Below are 27,803 nucleotides of genomic sequence, written 5' to 3' on the forward strand. Positions count from 1 at the left end.
TATTTTTTGCTAAACAAAATTAAGAAAGACAGATAATTTTAGAAAAAAAAAAAACATTTCTTCGTTTCTGTTGTAAAATTTGGTAACTAAGTCATTTTCCTTCTTCACTCATAGGCTGCACTGATGAGGTGGCACTGATAGGCTGCATTTATGGCACTGATGAGGCTGCACTGATGAAGAGGCCCTGATGGTAATGTACTGATAAGGCAGCACTGATGGGCACCGATAAGTTGCATTGATGGGCACTGTGGAAGCTTCACTAATGGGCACTGATAATCTGCGCTGATGGGCACTGAAGAAAAAGCACTTAAGGGAATGCACTGATAAGGCAGCATTGACGGCACCAATAGGCTGCACTGATAATCAGTGTAAATGCCCCTGACACAGGAAAGCCAATTATCGGCTTTCTTTGCCTAAGACAAAAAAAGATCGACAAGTAAAATTTGTACAGAAGATTGGTGGACTTTAAAGGCACAGCATGAGACATATAACTTGATATAAAAAGAATAATTTATTGCAAACATGTTAAAAATGTGTATATATATAAAAGACTTTCACAAATGTCCTCTATAAGAATATATCCTCTATATGTAATGTTTCCCAATATATCATACAGGACACCAGTGACCATCAACTAATTAGGTGTAACAATATTCTCTAGTCCAGATGATCTTATCCAACAGTCAACGTGTTTCCCTGAATAGCTTTTTCAGGACTGCAAACTTTTGAGGGGAACATCACTATCATCAAACAGACAAACACAAGATAAGGTAAGTATATATTTATATTTCAATAATGTCATTCCTATTACACACTTTATTAGAGATATATATATATATATATATATATATATATATATATATATATTACACACAGTATCTCATAAAAGTGAGTACACCCCTCACATTTTTGTAAATATGTTGTTATATCTTTTCATGCGACAACACTGAAGAAATGACACTTTGCTACAATGTAAAGTAGTGAGTGTACAGCTTGTATAACAGTGTAAATTTGCTGTCCCCTCAAAATAACTCAACATACAGCCATTAATATCTAAACCGCTGGCAACAAAAGTGAGTACACCCCTAAGTGAAAATGTCTGAATTGGGCCCAAAGTGTCAATATTTTGTGTGGCCACCATTATTTTCCAGCACTGCCTTAACCCTCTTGGGTATGGAGTTCACCAGAGCTTCACAGGTTGCCACTGGAGTCCTCCTCCACTCCTCCATAATGACATCACAGAGCTGGTGGATGTTAGAGACCTTGCGCTCCTCCGCCTTCCGTTTGAGGATGCTCCACAGATACTCAATAGGGTTTAGGTCTGGAGACATGCTTGGCCAGTCCATCAACTTTACCCTCAGCTTCTTTAGTAAGGCAGTGGTCGTCTTGGAGGTGTGTTTGTCTTTATCATGTTGGAATACTGCCCTGCGGCCCAATCTCTAAAGGGAGGGGATCATGCTCTGCTTCACTAGGTCACAGTACATGTTGGCATTCATGGTTCCCTCAATGAACTGTAGCTCCCCAGTTCCGGCAGCACTCATGCAGCCCCAGACCATGACACTCCCACCACCATGCTTGACTGTAGACAAGACACACTTGTCTTTGTACTCCTCCCCTGGTTGCTGCCACACACGCTTGTCACCATCTGAACCAAATAAGTTTATCTTGGTCTCATCAGACCACAGGACATGGTTCCAGTAATCCATGTCCTTAGTCTGCTTGTCTTCAGCAAACTGTTTGCGGGCTTTCATGTGCATCATCTTTAGAAGAGGCTTCCTTCTGGGATGATAGCCATGCAGACCAATTTGATGCAGTGTGCGGCGTATGGTCTGAACACTGACCCTCCACCCCTTTAACCTCTGCAGCAATTCTGGCGGCATACGTCATACGTCTATTTCCCAGACAACCTCTGGATATGATGCTGAGCACGTTCACTCAACTTCTTTGGTTGACCATGGCGAGGCCTGTTCTGAGTGGAACCTGTCCTGTTAAACCGCTGTATGGTCTTGGCCACCGTGCTGCAGCTCAGTTTCAGGGTCTTGGCAATCTTCTTATAGTCTAGGCCATCTTTATGTAGAGCAACAATTCTTTTTTTCAGATCCTCAGAGAGTTCTTCACCATGAGGTACCATGTTGAACTTCCAGTGACCTGTATGAGACGATAACACCAAATTTAACACACCTGCTCCCTATTCACACCTAGGACCTTGTAACACTAACGACTGACATGACATTGGTGAGGGAAAATGGCTAATTGGGCCCAATTTGGACATTTTCACTTAGGCTTAGGGGTGTACTGACTTTTGTTGCCAGACATTAATGGCTGTGTGTTGAGTTATTTTGAGAGGACAGAAAATTTACACTGTTATACAAGCTGTACACTCACTACATTACATTGTAGCAAAGTGTCATTTCTTCAGTGTTGTCACATGAAAAGATAGAAGAAAATATTTAAAAAATGTGAGGGGTGTACTTCTGTGAGATACTGTATACAGACTGCACAGCTTACATCAACATGGTCCTAAGTATTCAGACCCTTTGCTGTGACACTCATATATTTAACTCAGGTGCTGTCCATTTCTTCTGATCATCCTTGAGATGGTTCCACACCTTCATTTGAGTCCAGCTGTGTTTGATTATACTGATTGGACTTGATTAGGAAAGCCACACACCTGTCTATATAAGACCTTACAGCTCACAGTGCATGTCAGAGCAAATGAGAATCATGAGGTCAAAGGAACTGCCTGAAGAGCTCAGAGACAGAATTGTGGCAAGGCACAGATCTGGCCAAGGTTACAAAAAAATTCTGCTGCACTTAAGGTTCCTAAGAGCACAGTGGCCTCCATAATCCTTAAATGGAAGATGTTTAGGATGACCAGAACCCTTCCAAGAGCTGGCCATCTGGCCAAACTGAGCTATCGGGGGAGAAGAGCCTTGGTGAGAGAGGTAAAAAAGAACCCAAAGATCACTGTGGCTGAGCTCCAGAGATGCAGTTGTAGAAAGTCAACCATCACTGCAGCCCTCCACCAGTCGGGGCTTTATGGCAGAGTGGTCCGACGGAAGCCTCTCCTCAGTCCAAGACACATGAAAGCCTGCATAGAGTTTGCTAAAAAACACCTGAAGGACTCAAAGATGGTGAGAAATAAGATTCTCTGGTCTGATGAGCCCAAGATAGAACTTTTTGGCCTTAATTCTAAGCGGTATGTGTGGAGAAAACCAGGCACTGCTCATCACCTGTCCAATGCAGTCCCAACAGTGAAGCATGGTGGTGGCAGCATCATGCTGTGGGGGTGTTTTTCAGCTGCAGGGACAGGATGACTGGCTGCAATTGAGGGAAATATGAATGTGGCCAACTACAGGGATATCCTGGACGAAAACTGTCATGGTTATGCAATAGTTTTCTCTGTCAGCTTACTTGTCTCCATGTGTTCATCTCTAGAGACCAGCTGCCTCTCACCTGACTGGTTTTATAACCTCTCCTCTAAACATGGCCCCACCCCAGGCCCTATCAGGGAACCCTATATTAACCTGTGCACTGCAAGCCAGCAGTGCTGATCAACCATTGTGTGTTAGCTTTCATGTGTACTTACTGTGTTTCCTACGTCTGATTCCAGTTACCGATTTTGGCCTGTTCTTAACTATTCCTGTCTGCTTGTGACCCCGACCATCCGTTTGCCTGTGACCCTGAACCTTGGCGTGAATTCTGTTGTCCTTGTCTGCTTGTCCCTTACTTTCCTTGTTGTTCCAGCATGCTGCCTCCTTCCTCTTCTCCTGTAGTCTACCATGAGCGTGAGCTGTGAGACCTTGGGGGCCGCGACCTGGAGCCAGACTGCAGCGCAGTCCATGCTCACCACTAGAGGCTCTGGGGAACACCTGTTGGCTCTTAGACTCCACGCCCTGGGGAATCTATGCTCTATCTCCCAGTGGGATCTGTGTCAGTGATCCAGTAGACCTGCTTCCTGAACCTCCCAGGGTTCAATCTGCAGCAGTCAGTCCTAGGGTCCACTACCTAGCGGTGCACTTCTGACTCCTACAGAGTGAATCTGTCACCTAGCCTCAAGGTGACCTGACAAAAACCTCCAGAGTGCTCAGGACCTCAGACTGGGCCAAAGGTTTACCTTCCAACAAGACAATGAGCCTAAGCACACAGCTAAAATAACGAAGGAGTGGCTTCACAACAACTCCGTGACTGTTCTTGAATGGCCCAGCCAGAGCCCTGACTTAAACCCAATTGAGCATCTCTGGAGAGACCTAAAAATGTCTGTCCACCAACGTTTACCATCCAACCTGACAGAACTGGAGAGGATCTGCAAGGAGGAATGGCAGAGGATCCCCACATCCAGGTGTGAAAAACTTGTTGCATCTTTTCCAAAAACACTCATGGCTGTATTAGATCAAAAGGGTGCTTCTACTAAATACTGAGCAAAGGATCTGAATACTTAGGACCATGTGATATTTCAGTTTTTTTTTTAATAAATCTGCAAAAATGTCAACAATTCTGTGTTTTTCTGTCAATATGGGGTGCTGTGTGTACATTAATGAGGAAAAAAATAACTTAAATGATTTAGCAAATGGCTGCAATATAACAAAGAGTAAAAAATATAGGGGGGTCTGAATACTTTCCGTCCCCACTGTATATACAGCTGGATATCCTGGAGGATAATATCTTGAGAAGAAGGAGGGAGGGAAGAGCTTTAAAATGAACAAACATCCACAACGTACAACAAACAGCATAACTGTACAGTGCCGCATGACACTGACAGCGCTGAGGAAAGGAAATGCTGATAACCAGCATTTGATTACGTAATTGGTAAAAAAACCTATGTCATCAGCTCTTTACCACAATCGCTACTCACCCCATGGGCACACGTGCAGCAAGAATGGGAGGATGTCATATGAGGTCCTCCCAGAACAATAGCAGTCCCACCATCATTGTACTTTAGGCTGGATGCGAATCAGTTAATATTGTTGGTTTAAATAACTTATATCCTGCAATGTCTACTGTAATTACTAGTGCATGAGTATGATCTCTATTAGTATGAAACCATTCCTGACAAAGGGAACAAATGGGTCTATTTAAAGAAAATTTTTGGACAAATGTGACAAACATTCATCCAGTCATTACATATTCTGGCCGTAATTTAACTCAGTGATTTCCTATAATCATCAGCTCCATCTAGTGGCCATAATAAGACATTTTGCCTCAATCAGTAAAAAAAGCACAATACCTCATTATGGCCACTAGATGGAGCCAAGGATCAAATTGCTGGTCACATTTGTTCAAATATTGTTTTTAAAAAATAGACATCTATTAGTGTGTGTGAAATCTTACACCACAAAATGTACTCAGCCAATGAAAGGTAATGACTCAATTTTTATTTTTCTCCTGCTATCAATGGCCAACAGGGTACAACACTTCATCCATGTCTTTGGTGATCTCTGATCTCCTTATCAACTGTTTCTTACATGATGAAGATCAGCCATGGAGTATATCTGAGGTGTATATCAGGGTGTGCTTCTTCCCCACATGAGAGCTGTGATGTCCAGCAACATTCATATAGAAGACATTTCCCACACTCAAGACACTAATACACCTCGAGGGTTGTGTGGGATCCCTGATGTACAGGAAGACAAGACTTCAGTGAGGAACAATTCCCTCACTCAGGACAGGAATACGGCTTCTCCCCCGTGTGAGATCTCTGATGTTTGGTAAGATTGGATTTGACTGAAAAACATTTCCCGCACTCAGTACAGGAATATGGTTTCTCCCCCGTGTGACATCTTTGATGTGTGTAAAGATGGGACATCTGTGAGAAACATTTGCTGCACTCAGGACAGGAATACGGCTTCTGCCCCGTGTGAGATCTCTGATGTTTGTTAAGATTGGACTTGACTGAATAACATTTCCCGCACTCAGGACAGAAATATGGCTTCTCACCTGTGTGAGATCTTTTATGCACATTATATTGGGATTTAAAATGGAAACACTTCCCGCACTCGGGACAGGAATATGGCTTTTCCCCCGTGTGAGATCTTTGATGTGTGTAAAGATGGGATGTCTGTGAGAAACACTTTCCGCACTCAGGGCAAGAATATGGCTTCTCCCCTGTGTGAGATCTTTTATGCACATTAAAATTATATTGAGAACGGAAACACTTCCCGCACTCCGTACAGGAAAAGCTCTTATCTGTTGGAAGGACGGCAGCGTCCCTCACAGTCTGAGGTTTCTTAGGATAAGAGGAATACGATGGACCATCTACACTGTGTGGGGCCGGATGGACATTTAAGGTAGCCGGGTTTTCTCCTGGACTATACTGTGTGATGTCCTCATCTTCTACTTTACAGTCTGGAGACAAAGTGAGACAATCCTCTGAGGTTTTCCTCATCTCCCGTCCATCTACTAAAATAGAAATAAAAAGATTATTATTAGACATGAGCAGATTGGTTCCCCTAAACCAGGACTCCGCCCACATCAGGCAGCTTTGTCTCTGAGGATCTTACAATTCCCCCCTCAAAGTAACTAGTAAATGGGTCCTCTGATCTCCTACCAGTTCATTTCTTTATTCATGGACCTTAGTCAGAGAGCGAGGAAACAACGAGACCTGTCTTTTATAGGAGTGACAGTGATGAGGGGATTATAGGACGAGTGTCCCCACCACCTCTATCACTCTTTGCCATCCTCCCAACACAAGAAGTCCTGCACTTCCTTATTTAGTCCATGATTTAGTCATGAATAACAGCGGGGCTGAGCCCCACCAGAGGTCAGAGAGTGAGGATGGGGGAAGATCAACCAAGATGAAGACTGGACTGATCCTGAAGACCACCATCATTGGGTTATTGACTCCTCCCTCATTATAACTTTATGTTTAAGGTTCCAAAGTTTGAGGATGTTATCACATTATCAACATGTAAAAGTCTGTGCTCCAATCAAATCATCAGATATAATATGTCCAGCTGGTAGAAAATGGGTGTAACAAAAGAGAATACATATTATGTGTATATATAGCAGTGGGTAGAGGGGAGAGAGCAGAAGTCAGGACTATGTAATGTACAACATATTGTATAAGATACAACAGCTAGGACTATATAGTATCAGAGTGATGTAATGTACAGATCCTTGTAAAAGTATTCACACCCCTTGAAATTTTCCACATTTTGTCATGTTACAACCAAAAACGTAAATGTATTTTATGTGATGGACCAACACAAAGTGGCACATAATTGTGAAGTGGAAGGAAAATGATAAATGGTTTTCAAAATGTTTTACAAATAAATATGTGAAAAGTGTGTTGTGCATTGGTATTCAGCCCCCCTGAGTCAATACTTTGTAGAACCACCTTTCACTGCAATTACAGCTGCACATCTTTTTGGGGATGTCTCTACCAGTTTTGGACATCTAGAGAGTGACATTTTTACCCATTCTTCTTTGCAAAATAGCTCAAGCACTGTCAGATTGGATGGAGAGCATCTGTGAACAGCATCCAGCGTGCTTTCTGAACAGACATTCAGTGCTGCTGGAGGGTTTGTGATGGGTAAGAGTGAGCCTGTCCACAGACTCCGTTGACAGGCTGACATTTATAAAAATGAATCAGTCCTGGATCAACAGCAGCTATGACGCCCCTGATGCTGATGTAACTGATTGAATTTGCTAGGGATCTGGGATCCCTTGAAGACTGCCTATCCTATTCCTGAATCTTGATTATGCTAGCTTCCAACATTATTTTTGGTTTAGGGCACCACCAACACCCAAGGCTCAATTTTTCTGCACCCGTTTGACAGGTGCATGTTTGACAGGTGCATGTTTGACAGGTGCATGTTTGACAGGTGCATGTAATTTCAATTTGTTTTCAAATTTTTAATAGCAGGGCTGGTACCTGCACCCAACAAAAGTAACTGTAAAGCCTCGTACACACGATCGGACTTTCTGCAGACAAAGCGTAGGACTTTTGTCCGAAGGGTGTTGGCCGTGAACTTGTCTTGCATACAAACGGCAAAGAATTGTTGGCAAACAAACACAGAACTGTGTTTTTTCAGCTCTTTAGCTCCACCCTTTGGGCAACTTCTGCTAATGTTGTGTTATGGTGAGCATTGCTTCCGAGCATGCGTGTTTGTACTTTGGAGTTTTGTCCGAAGGATTTGTGTACACACGCTCGGATAATCCGACAACACACATTTGTTGGCAGACAATTTTAAAGCCTGCTATCCCACATTTGTCCATGGAAAACCCATCAACAATTGTCCGATTGAGCATACAAACAACAGCCTGTCATCACACAATTCTCGTCGGACAATCCGATCGTGTGTACGAGGCTTAAGGGGTTACAGTATTCAGGCATCCCCAAGGCCCAGTTTTTATGCACCTGTTTAACAGGTGCATGTAAATTTCAATTTTTCTTCAAACTTTTTACAGCAGGGACCATTCTTACCCCCAACAAGAGTAACTGTGAGGGTTTACAGTGTTCAGGCACCACTAGGGATGGGCGAATGGTTTGGGCCAAGCATAAAAGTTTGACCTGAACATCGCCCATTCAGGTATTTGCCTAACACCCAAACTTTCTGGGCACTTAGTGGGATTTTCGCCCACTGAGTGCACAGTCAATAGGTTGTTAAGGCTTTCCCGTTAAGAGCTATATTTTAAAAAAAGAATTGTAAAAAAAAGGAATGTACATTTTTAAAAATTGGGGAATAAAATGGTGTGGTGGGACCCTTTGGGTCTGGTATGGATTTTAACCACTTCACTACTGGCGCATTGTAAAATGACACCAGCAGGAACACTCCCTCCCTCCTGAAGCCCATCAGAATACCCAAGTACCTATTTCCAGCCAATTAGACTACCCGAGTACCTATCTGCAACCCATCAGAGTACCTGAGTGCCTATCTGCAGCCCATGCCTCCTAGAATATACGTTGAGGTGTTCTCTTTCCAAATGTGGTAATTTTGTGAGTAATTCCACTGTCCTGGTGCTTCCGGATCTTCAAAAGTGTGATAGGTAGGAATTAAATTAGATGTGTCATTTATGCTCCTATAAAGCCTGATAGTTCTCCCTGCATGTTGGGCCTCTCTATGTAGCCAGGCTGTGAAAAAGTCTCACACGTGGTATCGCCATACCCAGGAGAAGTAGTAGAATGTATTATGGGGTGTAATTGGAAGTATGTATGTGCTGTGTGTGAGAAATAACTTGTTTTTATGACAATTTTGTTTATATTTTTTATAATTTCTTAATTTTCCTAAGAATTGTTGGAAAAAAAATTACAACTTCAAAATACCATGCTTCTTAGTAAATACCTTGGGCTGCCTACTTTGGAAAAAGGGGTAATTTGGGGGATATTTGTACTGTCCTGACATTTCAGGGCCTCAAGAAATAACACAGTAATGCCGTGTACACACGGAAGGAGCTTTCGACCAAACTTGTCCGACGGAACAAATCCGTCAGACAATTCAAACGTGTGGGCTTCATCGGACCTGCAGCGGACCTTTTCTGTCGAAAATGTGACGGACTTTAGATTTAGAACATGTTTCAAATCTTTCCAACGGACTCAAGTCCGGTCGAAAAATCCGTTCGTCTGTATGCTAGTCTGATGGACGAAAACGGATGCTAGGGCAGTTATTGGCTACAGGCTATCAAAACCATCAGACTTTGGTGTGATTGTGTGTAGACAAGTCCGATTCGACGGGTTCGACGTGATTCAGTCCATTGAAAAGTACGACGTGATTCAGTCCGTCGAAAGTCCGGTCGTGTGTACACAGCATAAGGCTGTCAGGACATCAGGTGTGATAGTTTTTTTACGATTTGCACCATGGCTTGTAGACTCCATGACTTTCACACAGACTAAATCATATCCACTAATTTGGGTTATTTTTACCAAACATATGTAACAGCATAAATTTTGGCCCAAAATTATGAACAAAAATTATTTGTTTGCAAAATTGTATAATAGAAACTAAAACCGGAGTTAGACTTACCGGTAACTCCTTTTCCAGTGGTCTTCCAGGACAGCCCTTGAGAGATGGAGTCCCTCCCATCGCCACAGGAAACACATTGCCACAGTTCAAAAGGCGGTCCCTCAGGTCCCTGGCCAGTCATTTACCAAGAACTGAAGGATGGAACTGAAAAATATAACCATAACAGGTAATAACATTAATACATCAACATAATTCAAGGGTGGGATCGTGCTGTCCTGGAAGACCACTGGAAAAGGAGTTACCGGTAAATCTAACTCCGGTTTTCCCCAGTCATCTTCCAGGACAGCCCTTGAGAGGATCCCCAAGTACTCAACAGATTAGGGGGGGACCACGACTTGAAGGACCTTCCTCCCAAAAGCCTGATCCTGACTGGACATTAAGTCTAGTCGATTAATGCTTTGTAAAGGTAGAGAAGCTTGACCATGTGGCTGCTTTACATATTTGCTCCAGGGTGGCACCAGCTCTTTCTGCCCAGGATACCGAGAGTGCCCTTGTGGAATGGGCTTTAACACCCCCAGGAGGATCTCTATTTGTTGTTCTATACCCTTCTGCAATAGCTAGCCTGATCCACCTAGCTATGGTGACCTTAGAAGCCTTTTGTCCCTTATGTTGTCCAGAATAGAGGATAAAAAGTGAATCTGTAATTCTAAATGGTTCAGTTACCTTAAGGTACTCTAGGATACACCGCCTCACATCTAGTAAATGAAATTGTTTCTCTTTCTCGTTTGAGGCGTTCTGACAAAATAAAGGGAGGACAATATCTTGCGACCTATGAAACCTAGATGCCACCTTTTGGCAAGAACCCAGGGTTCGTCTTTAGGATGACTCTGTCCTCAAGAATCTTAAGGAATGGCTCTCTAATGGAGATAGCTTGGATTTCATTAACCCTACGGGCTGAAGTGATTGCCACGAGGAGCACCGTTTTAAATGTGATCAGTTTTAGAGAGGCCTCTGAGATAGGTTCAAAAGGAGGCCCCAAAAAATCCCTGAGAACGATTGATAAGTCTCAGGATGGAGTTATACTAACTGAACGGTTTGTGTCTAGAGCCTGCCTTATAGAACGTAGCGATGAAAGGATCTTCCTGTAATTGTTTCTCTAGGTATACACTTAAGGCCACTATCTGAAACTCAATGGTACTAGGAGTTAATCCCTTGTCTATCCCTTCTTGGAGAAACTGTAGAATGTTTTTTGTATCCTTGTTTACCTCACCTCAGCTATTCAGCCAGCTATTAAACTTTCTCCAGACTTTCCTGTAAATAGCTCGGGTGACCACTTTTCGACTCTGTAGTAAAGTCTGAATAACTCTTTCTGTTAGGCCTTTACTCCTCAGAATTTCTTCCGCAGTAACCACGCTGAAGGGTTCAGCATGGCCACTTGCAGATGTAAGAGAGGTCCCTGTGACAGGAGATCTTGTCTGCAGGGAAGCCACAGAGGAGGCTGGTCTGTCAACTGTAGTAAAGTTGTGAACCATGGCCTCTTGGGCCAAAATGGTGCCACTAGGATTAAAACACATTTCTTCCGCTAGAAACTTCGCTAGAACCCTTGGGATAAGGTGAAGCGGTGGAAACGCATAGGCCAATTTGAAGGTCCAGGGAGTCTGTAAAGCTTCTACCGCCAAGAGTTGATCTCCTGGGCATAGCGAGCAGAAACTGGGAACTTTTGCATTCTTTTTGTTTGCAAATAGGTCTACTTCTGGTTTCTCCCAGTAAGCTGCTATGTGGTTGAAAACTTCCGGGTGCAGAGACCACTCTTGATTCGAAACTAGTTGTCTACTCAAGAAGTCTGCAGTGCTGTTCTGCTCCCCTTTCAGGTGTATTGAAGAGATGGATTCTAGATTGGATTCTGCCCACTGAAATATGTGCTTGGCCACCAACATTAGCCGAGGACTTCTGGTGCCTCCCTGCTTGTTTATATAGGCTACTGCCGTCATATTGTCTGAGTGGACTTGTAGATGGTGAACTTGTATTGTGAACTGAAAGGCTAGTAGGGCTCTGAGGATAGCTGTTAGTGCCTTCCAATTGGAAGAGAATTGTTTCTCCTCTGACGTCCACCTGCCCTGAGCCCAGCCTGAGTTGAGATGGGCTCCCCAACCCCAACTGCTCGAATCCGTGGTCAGTGTGGATGTGATAGGCAAGACCCAGAGTATCCCTTTGTTTAAATTTTCTGTGTCCTTCCACCACCAGAGGGAACATTTTACTTTGGTGGGGATCGATACATATTCTTCCAGATCCTTGTCTATTAACTGTTCCAACACAAACCTCTGAAGGTCTCTTTGGTGGAACCTGGCCCTTTGTACAGTCGGAATTGCTGCTATTATAAGTCCTAACGCTGACATCACCTCCCTCACTGTACATTTGGTGCTGGTTTGAAGAAAAGACATCCTCTGCTTCAGATTCAATATCTTTTCTTCCGGCAAAACTATCCTTTGATCTACGGACAGGAACTTGTAGCCCAAATACAGAATATTCTGTGCTGGGGTTGTTTTGGACTTTTCCAAACTGATTATCCACCCCAATTGACTCAGGCTGAGTTGTGTTAACTCTAAATCCTGACAAAGTTGTTTCTCTGAGTGGGCCATGAGGAGTAGGTTGTCTAGATATGGAATGATCGAGACTGACTGAAGACTCAACGGGACTAGTGCTTCTCCGAGAACCTTGAAAAATGTTTTCGGAGAGGACGACAGTCCGAAGGGAAGTGCTCTGCACTGAAAGTGGTAAACTTTGGTGTCTATCTGAATTGCCATACGAAGACATTTTCTGGCATTCTTTCCTTATTAGGATATGCAGATAGGCATCCCTTAAATCCAGGGTAGCCATAAACACCCTTTTTGGAGAAGATTTCTTATTGACTAAATGGACTCCATCCGAAATCTTTTGTATCGGATGGAGAGGTTCAGGGGTCAGAGGTTCATGATTAATCTGAACTTCCCTGACGTTTTTTTTACCACAAAGACGTGCGAGTAAAAACCGTCCCCCTGTTCCTGAATAGGGACTGGTGTCAATACCTCTTGATCCACCATCTCCCCTATTAGTAATGGTAAGGCCCTGGCCTTTTCTGAAGTGTCTTGGAAGTTTTGTCACTAGAAATTTTGAGGGTGGGTCGCTGTGAAATTCCAGCGCATAACCTCTTTTTATAATGTTTAAAACAAACTCGTTTGAGGTTATCTTTTCCCACTGAGGGAGAACATTTTTTAGTCTTCCTCCCACAGGGACCCTGATGTCACTGGGGTTTGGGGTTCTGACTGGGGCGATTAAAAAGTATACCCCCTTTTCCTTTCCCTTTTTGCCCTGTCCAGTGCTTTTGGGGTTTGAACTCTTTCTCTGTTTTTGAGGGTTCTTTTGAAGGATGAAAAAACTTCCTTTGAAAGTTTTTTTCTTTTTAGTGGGGAAAGTTTTCTTTTTATCCACCGTTCTTTCTAAGGCGGTATCAATTCAGGGCCGAAGACTAATGCCGCGTACACACGACCGGACTTTACGGCATACTTTGCCCGGCGGACTTTCCGAATGAACGGACTTGCCTACACGCGATCAACCAAAGTCCGACGTACGACCGGACTAAAACAAGGAAGTTCATAGCCAGTAGCTAATAGCTGCCCTAGCGTCGGTTTTTGTCCTTCGGACTAGCATACAGACGAGCGGACTTTTCGACCGGACTCGAGTCCGTCGGATAGATTTGAACATGTTTCAAATCTAAGTCCGTCAAACTTTTGATAAAACAAAGTCCGCTGGAGCCCACACACGATCAAATTGTCCGACGAAATCCGGTACGCCGGACCAAGTATGCCGTAAAGTCCGATCGTGTGTACGTGGCATAAGTCTCCTGTAAAGGGGACACTGCACAGGTGTGTCTTGGACGCCATGTCTCCCCCCAAGTTTTCATCCAGACTTACCTTCTGGCTGCGACTGAAATTGCCGCAGTCTTAGCCACAAATTTAACGGAATCAGTTGAAGCGTCAGAAATTAAACTTGTCACCTTGAAAAGCATAGGGAATGTTTCTAAGAGCTGCCCCCTAGGAGTGCCTGCCTTTAGGTGTTCTTGTAGTTGTGACAACCAGAACTCCAGATTTCTAGCCACACAAGAAGTGGCTAGAGCTGGCTTCAGGCCTGCCATTGATGCATCCCAGGCCCTTTTTAAGACTACGTCTGTTTTCCTGTCTATTGGGTCCTTTCAATGTCCCATATCCTCGAAGGCAAGGTCGGATTGTTTCGACACTTTGGACAGTGGGGCGTCTAATTTTGGATTTTTATTCCAGACCGCCTCTGGGTTCTCATCAAAGGGAAATCTTCTTTTAAGAGGATTTGAAAAGAAAACTTTTTTATCTGGCTCAGCCCATTCCTTACGGACAAGGTCAGAAAGTACGCTATGTATAGGGAATACTTTTGCCTTCTTTTTCCCAAGAGCCTCATACATCTTATCATGTCTGGACAACTGAACTTCTTCCTCATCAATTCCCAGTGTATCATAAATAGCACTCAACAGCTCGTCCACTTCCTCAAGGGACAGCTTGTATTTTGCGGCTTTGTTAGCTACAGCCTGATCCTCATCCTGGTCTGAGTCTGAGGATTCAGGCCTAACTAACGCGGGGCTCTGCTCCCTGACTGTACGCGACTCCCCAGAGCTGGACGTTGTAGGGCCTGGTGAAGAGGGAATCGCAGCTGCACTACTAGTGGAAGCAGACGTGTTTACATCTGCAATTAACTCCCTGAGAGATTTAAAGGTTGATGCCATCTCATCTTTAAAGGAGCCAAGGAATTTAGCCAAAGGAGAGTCTGCCTCTGATTTTAGTAAGCCTGCAATACACTGCCTGCATAGGGCTTTGTTAGAGCCCGAGGACAATTTGTTCCCACAGTTAGGGCACTTTTTGCGGCCTGACTTGTCTTCCCTTGGAGCTTCCTTAGCCTGTAACATAAAAATAGATGATCTTAGCATAAAACTTTTACCCTCTTAAAACATCCGTTCTGCAACCACCACTACTGCATATTCTGGGACAGTGAGGTATCCACCACCATGGAGCATACTAGTCCCAGCCCCACAACTATCAACATGAGAAAACACAGTACAGGGCTTGCCCAGCAGCCTACCTGGGTTTGTCTGGTTCCTGCATCCGCTGGAGTGTCCTGGGGATTCGCCTCCATGGTCCCCCTTTCTGCTCCGGATCACGCTGCTAGTCCGGTATTGCTGGACGCTGGTAGGGATTTACTAGGCCCAGCCTGGGCTTTTCCCTTCCTCCTTGCGCCCTGGAGACCCGGAACCAGAAGTCTCGGCGCACAGTGATGACGCGATTCCGCCGGAAATTATGCAAACGGCATCTCTGGCCCCCACCACGATCGCAGTAAGGAGCTAAGAAGAACGAATCCACCTGCACAGCTCCTGGGGGAACCTGCATCACCCTGCCACTGGCACACCTCGGCACTGGAAGGAGGGAGGTAACGGGTCTGCTCCTGTTTTGCTTGACGGTACCCGAGCCCCAAAAAAAAGAAGGTAAGAACTTCACTGGAGCTGACGGATAGTACCCAGTACCCCTGTGCGGTCTCCAGTCCCTTCAGGCAGCCCCTGAGAGATGAAGTCCCTCTCCTGGTTCCTCAGCAACATGTTCCTCCGACGGAGGAAACACAACCGACTGACCAGGGACCTGAGGGACCGCCTTTTGAACTGTGGCAATGTGTTTCCTGTGGCGATTGGAGGGACTCCATCTCAAGGGCTGTCCTGGAAGTCGACTGGGGGAAAACATCTTACATTCGAAAATCGTGATATGTTTCCAAGCAATTTGGCAAGGTTCGAATTTGGGTTTGTGGCGATATATCGATTAGCATATAAATTGGTTTGGTCCACAAAAGACCCATACAGATCTTCTGTGAAAAACAGCTCCAAAAAACCAAAGGGAGTTAAATTTGCGGTTTCCACCTGAATTCTGGGTTGGCCAGTAAATGGGGGAAGTACGGGCGCTGCAGAATCTGTGGGCTCCCAGTCAGGATTTGCAAGCACAGTGGGAAGGACACTATGGGCCGTGCTCTAATTCTTGGTGGCTGTGGGACACTACTTGTGCTAGTACAGCACCAGCTTGGGCTGCACTTATGGGACTCACCACATGTTACTGCAGTGCTGGATTGTCTATGACCAGCATGTACTAGGCCAATAGTGCTCACCCCAATTCACCAAAAGGTACAGCGGAACTAGTACTGGCTCTCTGCTGCATATGGGAATCCTCATGTGACTGCTGCTCCCCAGCAACCAGGGAACGGGGTCGGGTACGCCTGACCTTGGCAGGGACCACTACTCTGTCATATGAGCTATCGGTCAGGGTGCCACTTCCCTCTACAGATTGGTATACTGAGCCTGATTCTGACATTGAGGACTCCCCATCGATCTCATCTGTCATGCTCAGTATCCTGTAGGCCTCTTCACTACTTTTTGTTTGACATTTCGGTCACTAAATTTATAGGTGCCTAGTGCGACTCACGGGAACAAAAAGCTCCTGGTTGTCAGGGACTGCTTGAACCACTACAAATAAAATGTACCTGCTAGCGCTAGAAGAGATCAGGCCTGATCTTGCGAACGCTGCAGTTTTGTGTGTATCAGAAGTGACAGTGATCTACTGATCCTGCATTTGTTGGGTGGGGGGGGTGGGGGGGGGGGCGCAGGGGCTAAACAAAGGTGCTGGCAGTTTTTAGGGTTGATCCTGATAATGCTGTATTTTTAGAGACACTATACTATTGGGGACACTAGCATAATTCTGATCTAATCAAATATATTGATTTGTTCAGACTATACTAGTAATGGAGGTGTATAGTGTGGGTGTTACTGGCAAAGAGTTAAATGTGATAATGAATATGAATCTGACACTGTCTGGGACTGACACTAACTGATGCCAATGCTAACTGGCGTCACCCGTGACACTAATACAGTGATCAGAAAAAAAAGATCTGTACACTGTAGTACTAATACTGTGACAGGGAGTAAAAGGGTTAACTGGGGGGGTGGGGGCGATCAGGGGTTAAAACTTTATTAGGGAATATGTGGCAGGTACCTTGATGCCATCTGGAACTAATGCTCATGCTATATGGCGTCACCAATGACGCTAATAAAGTGATTAGTAAAAAATCTGTGCACTGTACCTAATGACAGGGAGTGAAAGGGTTAACTGTGGAGGCAATCAGGGGGATAAATGTGCCTAAATAAGTGATCTGGTGTCAGTGTAGTGATTGTACTCACAGTAGATATTATCTCTTCTCATGCTGGATCCAAAAAGGGCTCCAGGGGAAAAGATGACATAATTTCCTGTGTGTATTGTAAACACAGACACAGGAGGTTCTGTGATTTGTCAGAACCGATCAGCAGGTCCAGGTCATAAATCATTGGCCTAGACCTGAAGATTGATCGGCTCTTAACTGAATCACATCAGCGCCAGACCAGCATGAGCGCCCCCTACCGGGAGAGTGTGGATCACATACTAGGTATGTAATCTGGTGCAGAGCGGCCGCACCGTCACAGTAAATGTGTGGTGGATGGTCCACAACTGGTTAAAATGATGATAGTGGGTGTGGAAAGAAGATTCCCTGCTCACTGTCACAATGGGGGATCGGTGGGGGCTGTCCCAACAGTAACTTGTTACACCCTGAATATGGGTGAATTGTATTACAAAAAGGTGAACTTATCCTTTAAGGTTCCAAAGTTTGAGGATGTTATCACATTATTATCACAATGTAAAAGTCTGTGCTCCAATCAAATCATCAGATATAAAATATCCAGCTGGTAGGAAATGGGTGTAACAAAAGAGAATACATATTATGTGTATATGTGTGTATATATGTAGGAAGGCGCCAGTATGGTGGCCTGAATTTATAGGAGGAGCCCGGGGGGTATTTAACCAGCCCACTCGCCTGTGGTCTTTGTCGGTTTCCTGTGCGCGGTACATTACTTCACTAGGCCCACTCTTCCAACTCGTTGGCGTTCGTGAAATTGCGCATTCGAAATTTCAGCGGCTTTTGGTTCCCGTTCGCAGTTTCGGAGAGGCTTCCGTTCCCGTTCGTAGTTTTTCGTACACACGTGTCTGGCTCGGCGGTCGCAGGTAGGATTTCGTTGACATTTCATCATATCATGTATCACCATTTGTTAGATACCGTGTCGCTCAAACCCCGATACGGAACTTACGAGTCATTCGTTAAGAAACCCTGCACATAGCAGCCACCGATTCGTGCCTCTATCATTTATAATACATTTTTCATTCATTTTACGTACCTCACTCTGATTCGAATCCAGTTGTGTCTGCTTCGCACCTGTTTGTCCAGCCGTGTCTCACTTTTTCTTGTCTCATGTTTTATACCATGCTCCACAGTCCTGTTCGTTATCAGTCGCAAATACGGCACACAGATTCATGCCTCTGTCATGGCTTATCGTTTCACTAATTTCACCGTCATGTACCGAGCTCCGATTCGAATCTAGTCGCATCTGTGGTGCACCGATTCGTCCCGGTGTGCCCCAGTTGTTATTTGGCCTCATTTCAGTACATGCTCCAGAGTCCGGTCGTTGTCAGTTGCAGTTTGCGGCTCACCGATTCGTGCCTCTGTCATGGGAAATCATTTCACTGTCACGTATCACGTTCCGATTCGAATCCAGTCGCATCCATCATGCACCGATTCGTTCCGGCGTGCCCCAGTTATTTATCGGCCTCATTTCAGTACATGCTCCAGAGTCCGGTTCGTTGTCAGTCGCAGTCGCGGCATGACCGATTCGTACCTCTGTCATGGGAAATCATTTCACTGTCACGCATCACGTTCCGATTCAAATCCAGTGTTGCAACGATTCGTTCCGGCGTACTCCAGGTATTTCGGCCACATTTCAGTACATGCTCCAGAGTCCGGTTCGTTGTCAGTCGCAGTCGCGGCATGACCGATTCGTGCCTCTGTCATGGCACGTGCCTCTACCATGACAATCATTTCATTCATTTCATCATTTCACTCATTTCACTGTCACGTACTGCGCCCGATTCAAATCCAGTAGCATCCGTGATGCACCGATTCGTCCCGGCGTGCCCCAGTTGTCTTGGCCTCATATCATTCTATGCTCCACAGTCCGACTCGTCGTTTGTCGCAGTTAGAAAAAAAAAAATAGTAAAAATAAATACATAAATAAATAAAATATTTTTGGCCTCATCTAGCACCTGCACCAGAGCTTGGTTCGCTGTCAGTCGCAATCGCGGCATGACCGATTCGTGCCTCTGTCAGGTGTTCCGGTGCATTAGTGTTTTTCCTTTTGCCTTATTTCAGTACATGCTCCAGAGTCCGGTTCGCTGTCAGTCGCAGCTGCGGCACGACTGATTCGTGCCTCTGTCATGGCGAAACAATTTCATTCATTTCACTTTAAGGCAAACATTTCATTCATTTCGTTGTCACATGCCGCGCCCCGACTCGAGTCCAGGGCATCCGTCAGGCATCGATTCATCCCGGCAGGCCCCAGTTGGCTTGGCCTCATTGGCGCAGTCACGGCACACCGATTCGTGCCTCTATCATGGCATAGACATTTCACTCATTTATTTAATTTCATGCATCTGTCGCTTAAACACATTACAAGTCACTTTTCAAGTCAGGTAGTCAAACCCTTCACCGATTGTCATCTGTCATTTCCTCCAGGTCAGTCAAAGTTCAAAAAAAAAAAAAAAAAGCCCCCCCCGTCTTCCTTCAAAGTTCAGTCATGGTCCCTATTCATTTGTTAAAACCTTCGCCTCACTACTATCCCCCCTTATAGTCACACAATCTGATTTATGTTGGTTTCATTTCATACACTTTACAAACCGATTCGTATCAGGATTCATTGTATACAACATACAAAAGATTCGTATTGGTTTAATTTCATACACGCTACAGTTTCGATTCAAATCTAGTCGCGTCGGTGGCACAGCGATTCATATCGGATCCAGATTCATACTCTCCACAATCCAATTTTATATTGGATTAATTTTCATACACTCTACAATCTGTTCTTATCAGAATGATTTCACATGACCGATTCGTATCGGATTCATTTCATACACTTTACAACCGATTCATATCGGACTAAATTTCATACACAAAAAAAAAAAATTTTTTTTTTTTACACATTCAAGCACAACATCTTGCAATCATTGCAAGCACGCATCCAAGCATAAACTTCCCGCAATCGTTGCAAGCATGCATCCAAGCATAAACTTCTTGCATTTGTTGCAAGCACACGTCGAAACATAACTTCTTGCAATCATTGCAAGCACACATCCAAGTACAATTTCTTGCAATCGTTGCAAGTACGCACCCAAACATAACTTCTTGCAATCGTTGCAAGCACACCCAAGCACAATTTCTTGCAATCATTGCAAACACGCCTCCAATCATAAACTTCTTGCAAACACTGCAGGCATGCATTCAAGCATAACTTCTTGCAATCGTTGCAAGTACGCATCCAATTACAACTTCTTGCAGTCTTTGCAAGCACATGCAGTAATACGAACTTCTCACAGTCACCACAAACACATCTCCAGCGACATAAACTCCCTTGCAATTGTTGCAAGCACACATTTAAGCACAACTCTTACAATCATTACAAGACACGCATCTTAGTATAACTTCTTGCAAACATTGGAAGCATGCATCCAAGCATAACTTCTTGCAATCATTGCAAGCACGCATCCAAACATAACTTCTTGCAATCATTGCAAACACGCATCCAAGCATAACTCCTTGCAGTCCATGCAAGCACATGCAGTAATACGGACTTCTCACAGTCACTGCAAATACATCTCCATTGACACAAACTCCCTTGCAATCGTTGCAAGCACGTATTTAAGCACAACTCTTGCAATCATTGCAGGCCTCGCATCTTAGCATGACTTCTTGCAATCAGTACAAACACATTCTCAGTGGCACACAATCAATCACACATCATTCTTCAGTGGCACTTAATCGGCCAGTTGTCTCCAGTGGCATCTTCATACGAGCCACTCATCATTTTCTGTATCATTTCTCGCTTAGGTCAGTTGAGTTCAGGTTTCATCAGGTATCGTATTGCCGCACACAGCTGGCTCCTTCTCATAACACTATCAGGCTATACCTAGCCAGCATCCAGTATTTCCTGTCCTTACAGGACCCCAGAGAGCCATCTGTTTACGGCCCATACAGTAAGATCCCTTCTACGTGGCATCCAGAAGCATCAGCCCATAGCTAACGGCAACGCTTGCCCATCACAACTGCCATCTTTAGGGACATGTCACAAACCTCACACATTCCCCAGTCTAGTCATCCAACCATCTACCTGGCCCTCTGTGGTTTTCTACGGCCTAACAAATTCACTTTTAATGGCACTGGCAGCCAGGTACTATGTAGACACAACTTGACTCGCTGATAAAACCATTATGTCCTTCAGCTTGCGGTCTCCAAAACTCAACAATCTGGAACCGAGGTCTACAATAACCTCTTCCGAACTAACAACTCCACACAGACCAGCCTCCCCCTTGACAAGCTGACCCGCATCAGGCCAGTTCCCCAAGATTTCACCCATACACGGGTGTGTACTAAGAAGCAGCTTCAGTCTTTCCTGGGAATGCTCAAATTAGCAATACAGGTCATTTCCCCAGGATCAGTCTTCTGTGTCTTCCTCTCCCACACACAGGACCCCTTGCAGATCCTTAATTTAGACGCCGCGGCGGTAGCAGACCTATCAATGCCGGAAGGTTCCGTACTACGTGGGATATCGGTATATCAATGTTTATACCATCTATGTCGCCCTTCTCATCCCGGGTAGTGACAGATGCCACAGCCTCCACAGGCTTTGCTGCAATTTTTGGCCACCATTGGTTTACAAGAACATGGCCTCCAGAGACACTCCTAAACCCTGTGTTTACACGGTCTTCCTCCCTCTTCAAGCTATACCCGGTCATGGCAGCCGCTCAACTCTAGGGTCATATCTGGACAGGATAGGCCGTGGCTTTCGCCACCGACAACCGTTCCGAGACGATTTTCTTGATGAAGCCAGGTCTGCATCGCTCTGTTATGGCCTTCCTGCGCAGGCTGGTGCAATTATCTTGGCAACACCAGTTTAATGTCCACTGTACGTTCATTCCAGGCTGCCATCTTCGGGGACATGTTTACTATCTTTACTAGTTCGCCATTTGGCCTTCTCCCCAGTTTGCTCATACAAGCAGCCATTTACTTAGCCTACTACGGGTTCTGGCGGCCCAGCGAGTTCACCCGCAGCAATCCCGCAGGCCAAGTTCTGTGTAGTTGGCTCGCTACCAACACCATTTCATCCTCTACCTTGCAGTGTCTAAAACCCAGCAATGAAGCTCCATGATAGACATCCAATTCTATAAAATAAACAATGTCCGGTGTCCTGTAACCATACTCGACCGCCTACTGTCACTCCTACCGGTACACTCAAACTCTAGTCCCCTATTACCTTTTCGGGCAAACCCTTGAGTGCCTGCCAGTTCATCAAACACCTGGGGGTTCTTCTACGCAGCTTACACCTCGACCCAAGTCAGTACTCCGGTCACTCTTTAGTATTGGGGCAGCCTTGGCAGCATTTCGGCATGGGTCCCAGACCAAGTCATTAAGAGACTTAGCAGGGGAAACTCTGCCTACCTCGCCCGGTACATCCCCACTCCTTAGGTGGAAACGGCACAAGCATTCACCAAACTTGCTCAATAAATAAAGCTAAAACTAATAAAACTACACCCCTATCTGAATGTTTTTGCCCCCTTATTTTGGTATACCGACCATCAGACCAGGGCACACTTCAGGTCCATTTCATGTTGTAAGTATTATGGTAAGTCTAATTGTTCATATCCGTATCGGCTATAGGGCTTCGACCATAAATATATATATATATATATATATATATATATATAGCAGTCGGGAGAGAGCTGAAGTCAGGACTATGAAATGTACAACAAATTGTATAAGATACAACAGATAGGACTATATAGTATCAGAATGATGTAATGTACAACAGAGTATATAGTGCAGGGGTCAGGAGTATGTAATGAACAACATAGAGTATATAGGACAGGGGTCAAGAGTATGTAATGTACAACATAGCATATATAGCACAGGGGTTAGGAGTATGTAATGTACAACATAGAGTATATAGTGCAGGGGTCAGGAGTATGTAATGTACAACATAGAGTATATAGTGCAGGGGTCAGGAGTATGTAATGTACAATATAGAGTATATAGTGCAGGGGTCAGGAGTATGTAACATGAAATATAAATGATATAGTGTAAGGGTCAGGACTCATACTATTGGTATTCAGTAATCAGTGGAAGCTTAAAGTAGTTTTTTTTTTTTTAATTAACAAACATGTCATACTTACCTCCACTGTGCAGTTCATTTTGCAAAGAGTGGCCCCGATCCACCTGTTTTGAGGTCCCACAGCGGCTCTTGCGGCTCCTCACCGCAATAGCTAACCCCCTATGGGGAGCTCTCTCCTGAGGGGGTTACCTTGTCGTGTCACTGGATTTGATTGACAAAACACAAACCTTTACAACCCCTTTAAATGTTTACATGAGACAAGTTGCAGAGGTCCCACACCGCTGCCTCCCATCTCCTGAGACTGCACTCAGTGACTTGGGCCTGAGACTATACAGACATATCCCTCCACCCGGCACAGCCAGCAGACAACAGAACAAGTAATCCTGGGGGGATTGTTCTATCAGAGATCTTGCCATACCCGGGTATGGGGCAGAAGACCCAAAGCACATACCCCAGGTGCCTAGATCTAGTAACTCCTATGGTGAAAATGAACATTTTGCTGCCAGCTGAACCCCAGAATCTCCATAAATCCAGTCTAGATACATAAATTGTGTCTGCAGTACAGAGAAGGAAGATTATCCGAGAGAAATACAGGAATACAGGCCAGGGAACACAGCTCAGGAAAGTGACCAGGGGATTACAGGCTGATATCACCCAGTCCCCACCCTACACTGGACCAATCAGTGAGCAGTATGGGTGGAGGAATGTATTTAGTGTTAATGACCCACCTGTACTGATCTCTGTAGGAGTGTCCTCCTCTATAAATGTCCCCGTTATTCCATCCTCCTCCATAGACTGCTGATCATCCCTCACATACCTCTCTTCTTCTTCTGATTTAACCTCAAATTCTATATCGATTGGATCTCCACTCTAAATCAAGAAAATGAGAGAGAATATCATCTGTAAGATTTAAGCTTTATTATTGTGACATCACAGAAAAAATCCACACATTGTCTCTATAAGTGTGTTTTATAAGCTCCGTCCCACCAACCTTGTAACAGTGAGGGATGGTGTGATCTTCCTGTGTAGAATCCCGGGAATACAGAGGATGGGGACATCTCTCTGGTGGGTTCCTGGTATTTGGTGGCTCCATCATATCCTTGTGTCCTTCTGAAAACTCTTCCATCACTCCATACTCCTCATCCTCCTCTTTATACTCTTCTTTAACAACAACATTATAATCCCTGAGGTCTCCACTCTGAATATATAATAAAACATTCATTGTAACAAACATGCTGTGTATAAATTATAACTACCAATAATTGTCAATCATCTACCTGATGATGGTGAGGGATGGTGTGATCTTCCTGTGTGGAATCCCAGGAATACAGAGGACGGGGACATCTCTCTGGTGGGTTTCTGTAGCTGGATGACTCCACCATGGTGTCCTGGTACAGATCTTTGTGTTCTTTTAGAAACTCTGACTCCTCCATCACCCCATCCTCATCATCCTCCTCTTTTATCTCTTCTTTAACCTCGACTTTAGAATCTCTCAGGTTTCCACTCTGAATATAAAATAAAAATGACATCAATGGTAACAATGCAGATAATGTACAGATCCTAATGATACTATCAGTGATTGTTCCTCATCTACCTGATGATGAGGGATGGTGTGACCTTCCTGTGTGGAATCCCGGGAATACAGAGGACGGGGACATCTCTCTGGTGGGTTCCCATTACTGGATCCATCTGTAGGAAACACACACACTGACTGAATACATTGTTTCTATGTGTTTATCAGATGATGGGGGATCTAGGTAGACCCTCCATACTGCTCTCTCCTTTACAATGAAGTCTCCTCTTACCCGGTGATGTGAGGGGCGGCTGATTGTCCATCATGACGTCCTTGTAGAGATCCTTGTGTCCTTCTAAATACTCCCACTCCTCCATGGAGAAATAGACAGTGACATCCTGACACCTTATAGGAGCCTGACACACACAATGATACAGTCACCATCCAGACACATCCCTTGTCTGTTACTGGATAATGTCCCAGAATTCCCAGCAACGCTCACCTCTCCTGTCAGCAGCTCCATCATCTTCTTGGTGACTTCTAGAATCTTCTGCATGTTGTGTCTCTCAGGTTTTAGGGAGTCACATGGAGGCACTGTGATGGTCATATGATCACCTGACTTCATAAGAGGAAATCTCTGTATTGAGGAACCAATAGGAATATCATGTTAGAATCCCAGAATCCTCCTCACCTCTCCAGTCAGGTCTGTGTTTTATTAATAGAGATAAGAGTGATGTCATGTGACCTCCCAGAATCCTCCCCACCTCTCCGGTCAGGTCTCTGTTTTATTAATAGAGATAAGAGTGATGTCATGTGACCTCCCAGAATCCTCCTCACCTCTCCGGTCAGGTCTGTGTTTTATTAATAGAGATAAGAGTGATGTCATGTGACCTCCCAGAATCCTCCCCACCTCTCCGGTCAGGTCTGTGTTTTATTAATAGAGATAAGAGTGATGTCATGTGACCTCCCAGAATCCTCCTCCCCTCTCCAGTCAGGTCTGTGTTTTATTAATAGAGATAAGAGTGATGTCATGTGACCTCCCAGAATCCTCCCCACCTCTCCGGTCAGGTCTGTGTTTTATTAATAGAGATAAGAGTGATGTCATGTGACCTCCCAGAATCCTCCTCACCTCTCCGGTCAGGTCTGTGTTTTATTAATAGAGATAAGAGTGATGTCATGTGACCTCCCAGAATCCTCCTCACCTCTCCGGTCAGCAGGTAGATGATCTCCAGGGTGAGGTTTAGTATCTTCTCAGTTATGTGACTCCGGTCCTCCTCCATCCTCATTGGTGTCTCAAGTCTCCTTGTAGACGGATAAATTTGGGAAATGAAAGGAAGAATTATTTGGATGGTATTGGTCACATTTCATTTGCACGATGTAGTGTTTGCTAGGTTTTCAAGGTTACGGGATCCTCTTGGCCTGCCAGGTTACAAGTTCCTTTTGGGTTTCCTAACTGGATTTAAATAGCGTTAGATCAGAAGACAAGGAATGATAAATATGATCCTTCCTTTGACTTGTTTGCTCTGAGGCAGTGATGTGAGGACAATGTCGGGTCATCATGATGTCCAGGAAGGGGAACTTGCTGACTTTTGGCCGGAGTTTCCGGCTTATTTAGGACAATTCCCAGAACTCCGGCTGCGAGGCTCCAATCTGTCAGGATTCTGTCAGGAATCTGCTGGCTGACAGGAATGATGTCACTGTCACTCTCTGCAGTAAGAGAAGGGTTTGGATTGGATAGCAGGAGGATGCTGCTGGTGGAGTAGAGAGCTGTGGGGGAGGAGTCTGTTCTCTTCCCTCCAATGGCAGCCCAGTGTAGGCAGGAGGAGGACAGGTGGGGGAGGGGTTTGTTTTCTTGTCAAGAAAACTGTAGTACCTAGGACATTGTACAGAGTGGCAGTGGGCTCATGGGGTTCTAAGTTTCAGCATCCGGCACTGCCAGAGTCTGTGTCATGGGAAGGTATTGGACTGTCTCCCAAAGATGTATAGAAGTGACCCCTAACTACCTTTTAGTCGATGCTGCACAAACAGACCTCCTCTAAGAAGAAGTGCCCACCAAAGGGGTGAAGGACTGCCCTTCTTCATTCCACTTGGAAAATATTATTTAACCAGTGAGATGGTATGAAGGTGAAGATTGCTTTCTTTTCTTGGCTGGAGTTCTGTAAGAAGGTCTGAAAAGTAAGTGCAGGTAGGAGGACAATCAGAGACCAAGAGCCACCCCCCCACCTCCCTAACTTAGCATCACCCTGAGCCCTACAACCTCCTCTTCCCTCAGAGCCATGCTGGCCCCAACCATATAAAGGACCTATATTTCTTCATCTACTCTACCCCCTCAAAGCCCTTTAACTCCACTACCCCCTCAGGGGCCCCAAAGTCCCTCAGCTTCAGTACCCCCTGAGAGACCCCCATCAGCTCCTCTACTTCCCTCAGAACCCTCAGTATTTTCCTCCCTCTGACACCAATGATGGAACATATTCTTCATGGCAGGCTGGGGAATGTTTTCTTCCTCCTGACCAGCAATGTAAGGGTCTCTATGCTCCATACTCCTGACCCCTGCACTCCATCGTTGTGTTGGCTGCATAGTGTAACGATTGCCCATTGGCTGCCTGTGTAGTGTAATAATTGTCCTTTGTAGGTCATGTATGGTCAGGATGGTCATTGTCTTGTCTATTTATTGTCAGTGATGTTTGTTTAGAGGAACATATTATTAGAATTTATCTCCAAAATGAAGAGAATGTTCCGGCCTCATAAGTGGAGAAATGTTCTGACCCTGAAGGGGTTAATCTAGGTTTCCAGACTATATATGTGTGTATCATCATCTGCTGGAGATAAAAGACATCACAGTGACTATGGAGGAAGAGGACGGACATGACGGGGGGTTACTGGGTGTAAATAGAAAATAAGATCTTATTACCTCCTCTACTGCCACTTCCAGCAACGTCTCCTTTGTACTTCTACTTGTTCCAAATCACTTCCTGTCTGTATTCCATAGAGACTTCCTGTCTGGGTAGAAGTAAGATCACCATCTTGTGGAGTTCAGAGGAACTGCAGC

General features: G+C 44.8%; 1 protein-coding gene across 2 annotated transcripts; it reads right to left on the reverse strand.

Annotated features, from left to right (window-relative positions):
- Positions 1 to 242: 242 nt before the first annotated feature.
- Positions 243 to 27,756, reverse strand: LOC141121756 (uncharacterized). Of its 2 annotated transcripts, none has more exons than XM_073611477.1 (9): positions 27,666 to 27,739; positions 25,957 to 26,056; positions 25,257 to 25,391; positions 25,047 to 25,170; positions 24,836 to 24,930; positions 24,519 to 24,746; positions 24,233 to 24,439; positions 23,970 to 24,111; positions 243 to 6,399 (listed from the first exon to the last, which is right to left on the reverse strand). In XM_073611477.1, the coding sequence occupies exons 2-9, from the start codon at positions 26,038 to 26,040 to the stop codon at positions 5,657 to 5,659; spliced, it is 1,758 nt and encodes a 585-aa protein (XP_073467578.1). In that variant the 5' UTR covers positions 26,041 to 26,056; positions 27,666 to 27,739; the 3' UTR covers positions 243 to 5,656. The 2 variants fall into 2 exon arrangements, with proteins under 2 accessions (XP_073467578.1, XP_073467577.1); XM_073611476.1 differs by having other exon boundaries at positions 245 to 6,399; positions 25,957 to 26,071; positions 27,666 to 27,756.
- Between the last annotated feature and the right edge of the window lie 47 nt (positions 27,757 to 27,803).

Source organism: Aquarana catesbeiana, unplaced genomic scaffold, assembly GCF_042186555.1.
Source record: "Aquarana catesbeiana isolate 2022-GZ unplaced genomic scaffold, ASM4218655v1 unanchor229, whole genome shotgun sequence".
Lineage (NCBI taxonomy): Eukaryota > Metazoa > Chordata > Amphibia > Anura > Ranidae > Aquarana > Aquarana catesbeiana.

Excerpts from the sequence above, each read along its gene's own strand:
- LOC141121756 (XM_073611477.1), bottom strand. The coding sequence starts at position 26,040 with ATGAGGATGGAGGAGGACCGGAGTCACATAACTGAGAAGATACTAAAC. Across the intron at positions 24,747-24,835 it reads ACACCATCCCTCATCATCAG|AGTGGAAACCTGAGAGATTC; the intron begins GTAGATGAGGAA and ends TTTTATATTCAG. Across the intron at positions 24,440-24,518 it reads CCATCCCTCACCATCATCAG|AGTGGAGACCTCAGGGATTA; the intron begins GTAGATGATTGA and ends TTATATATTCAG.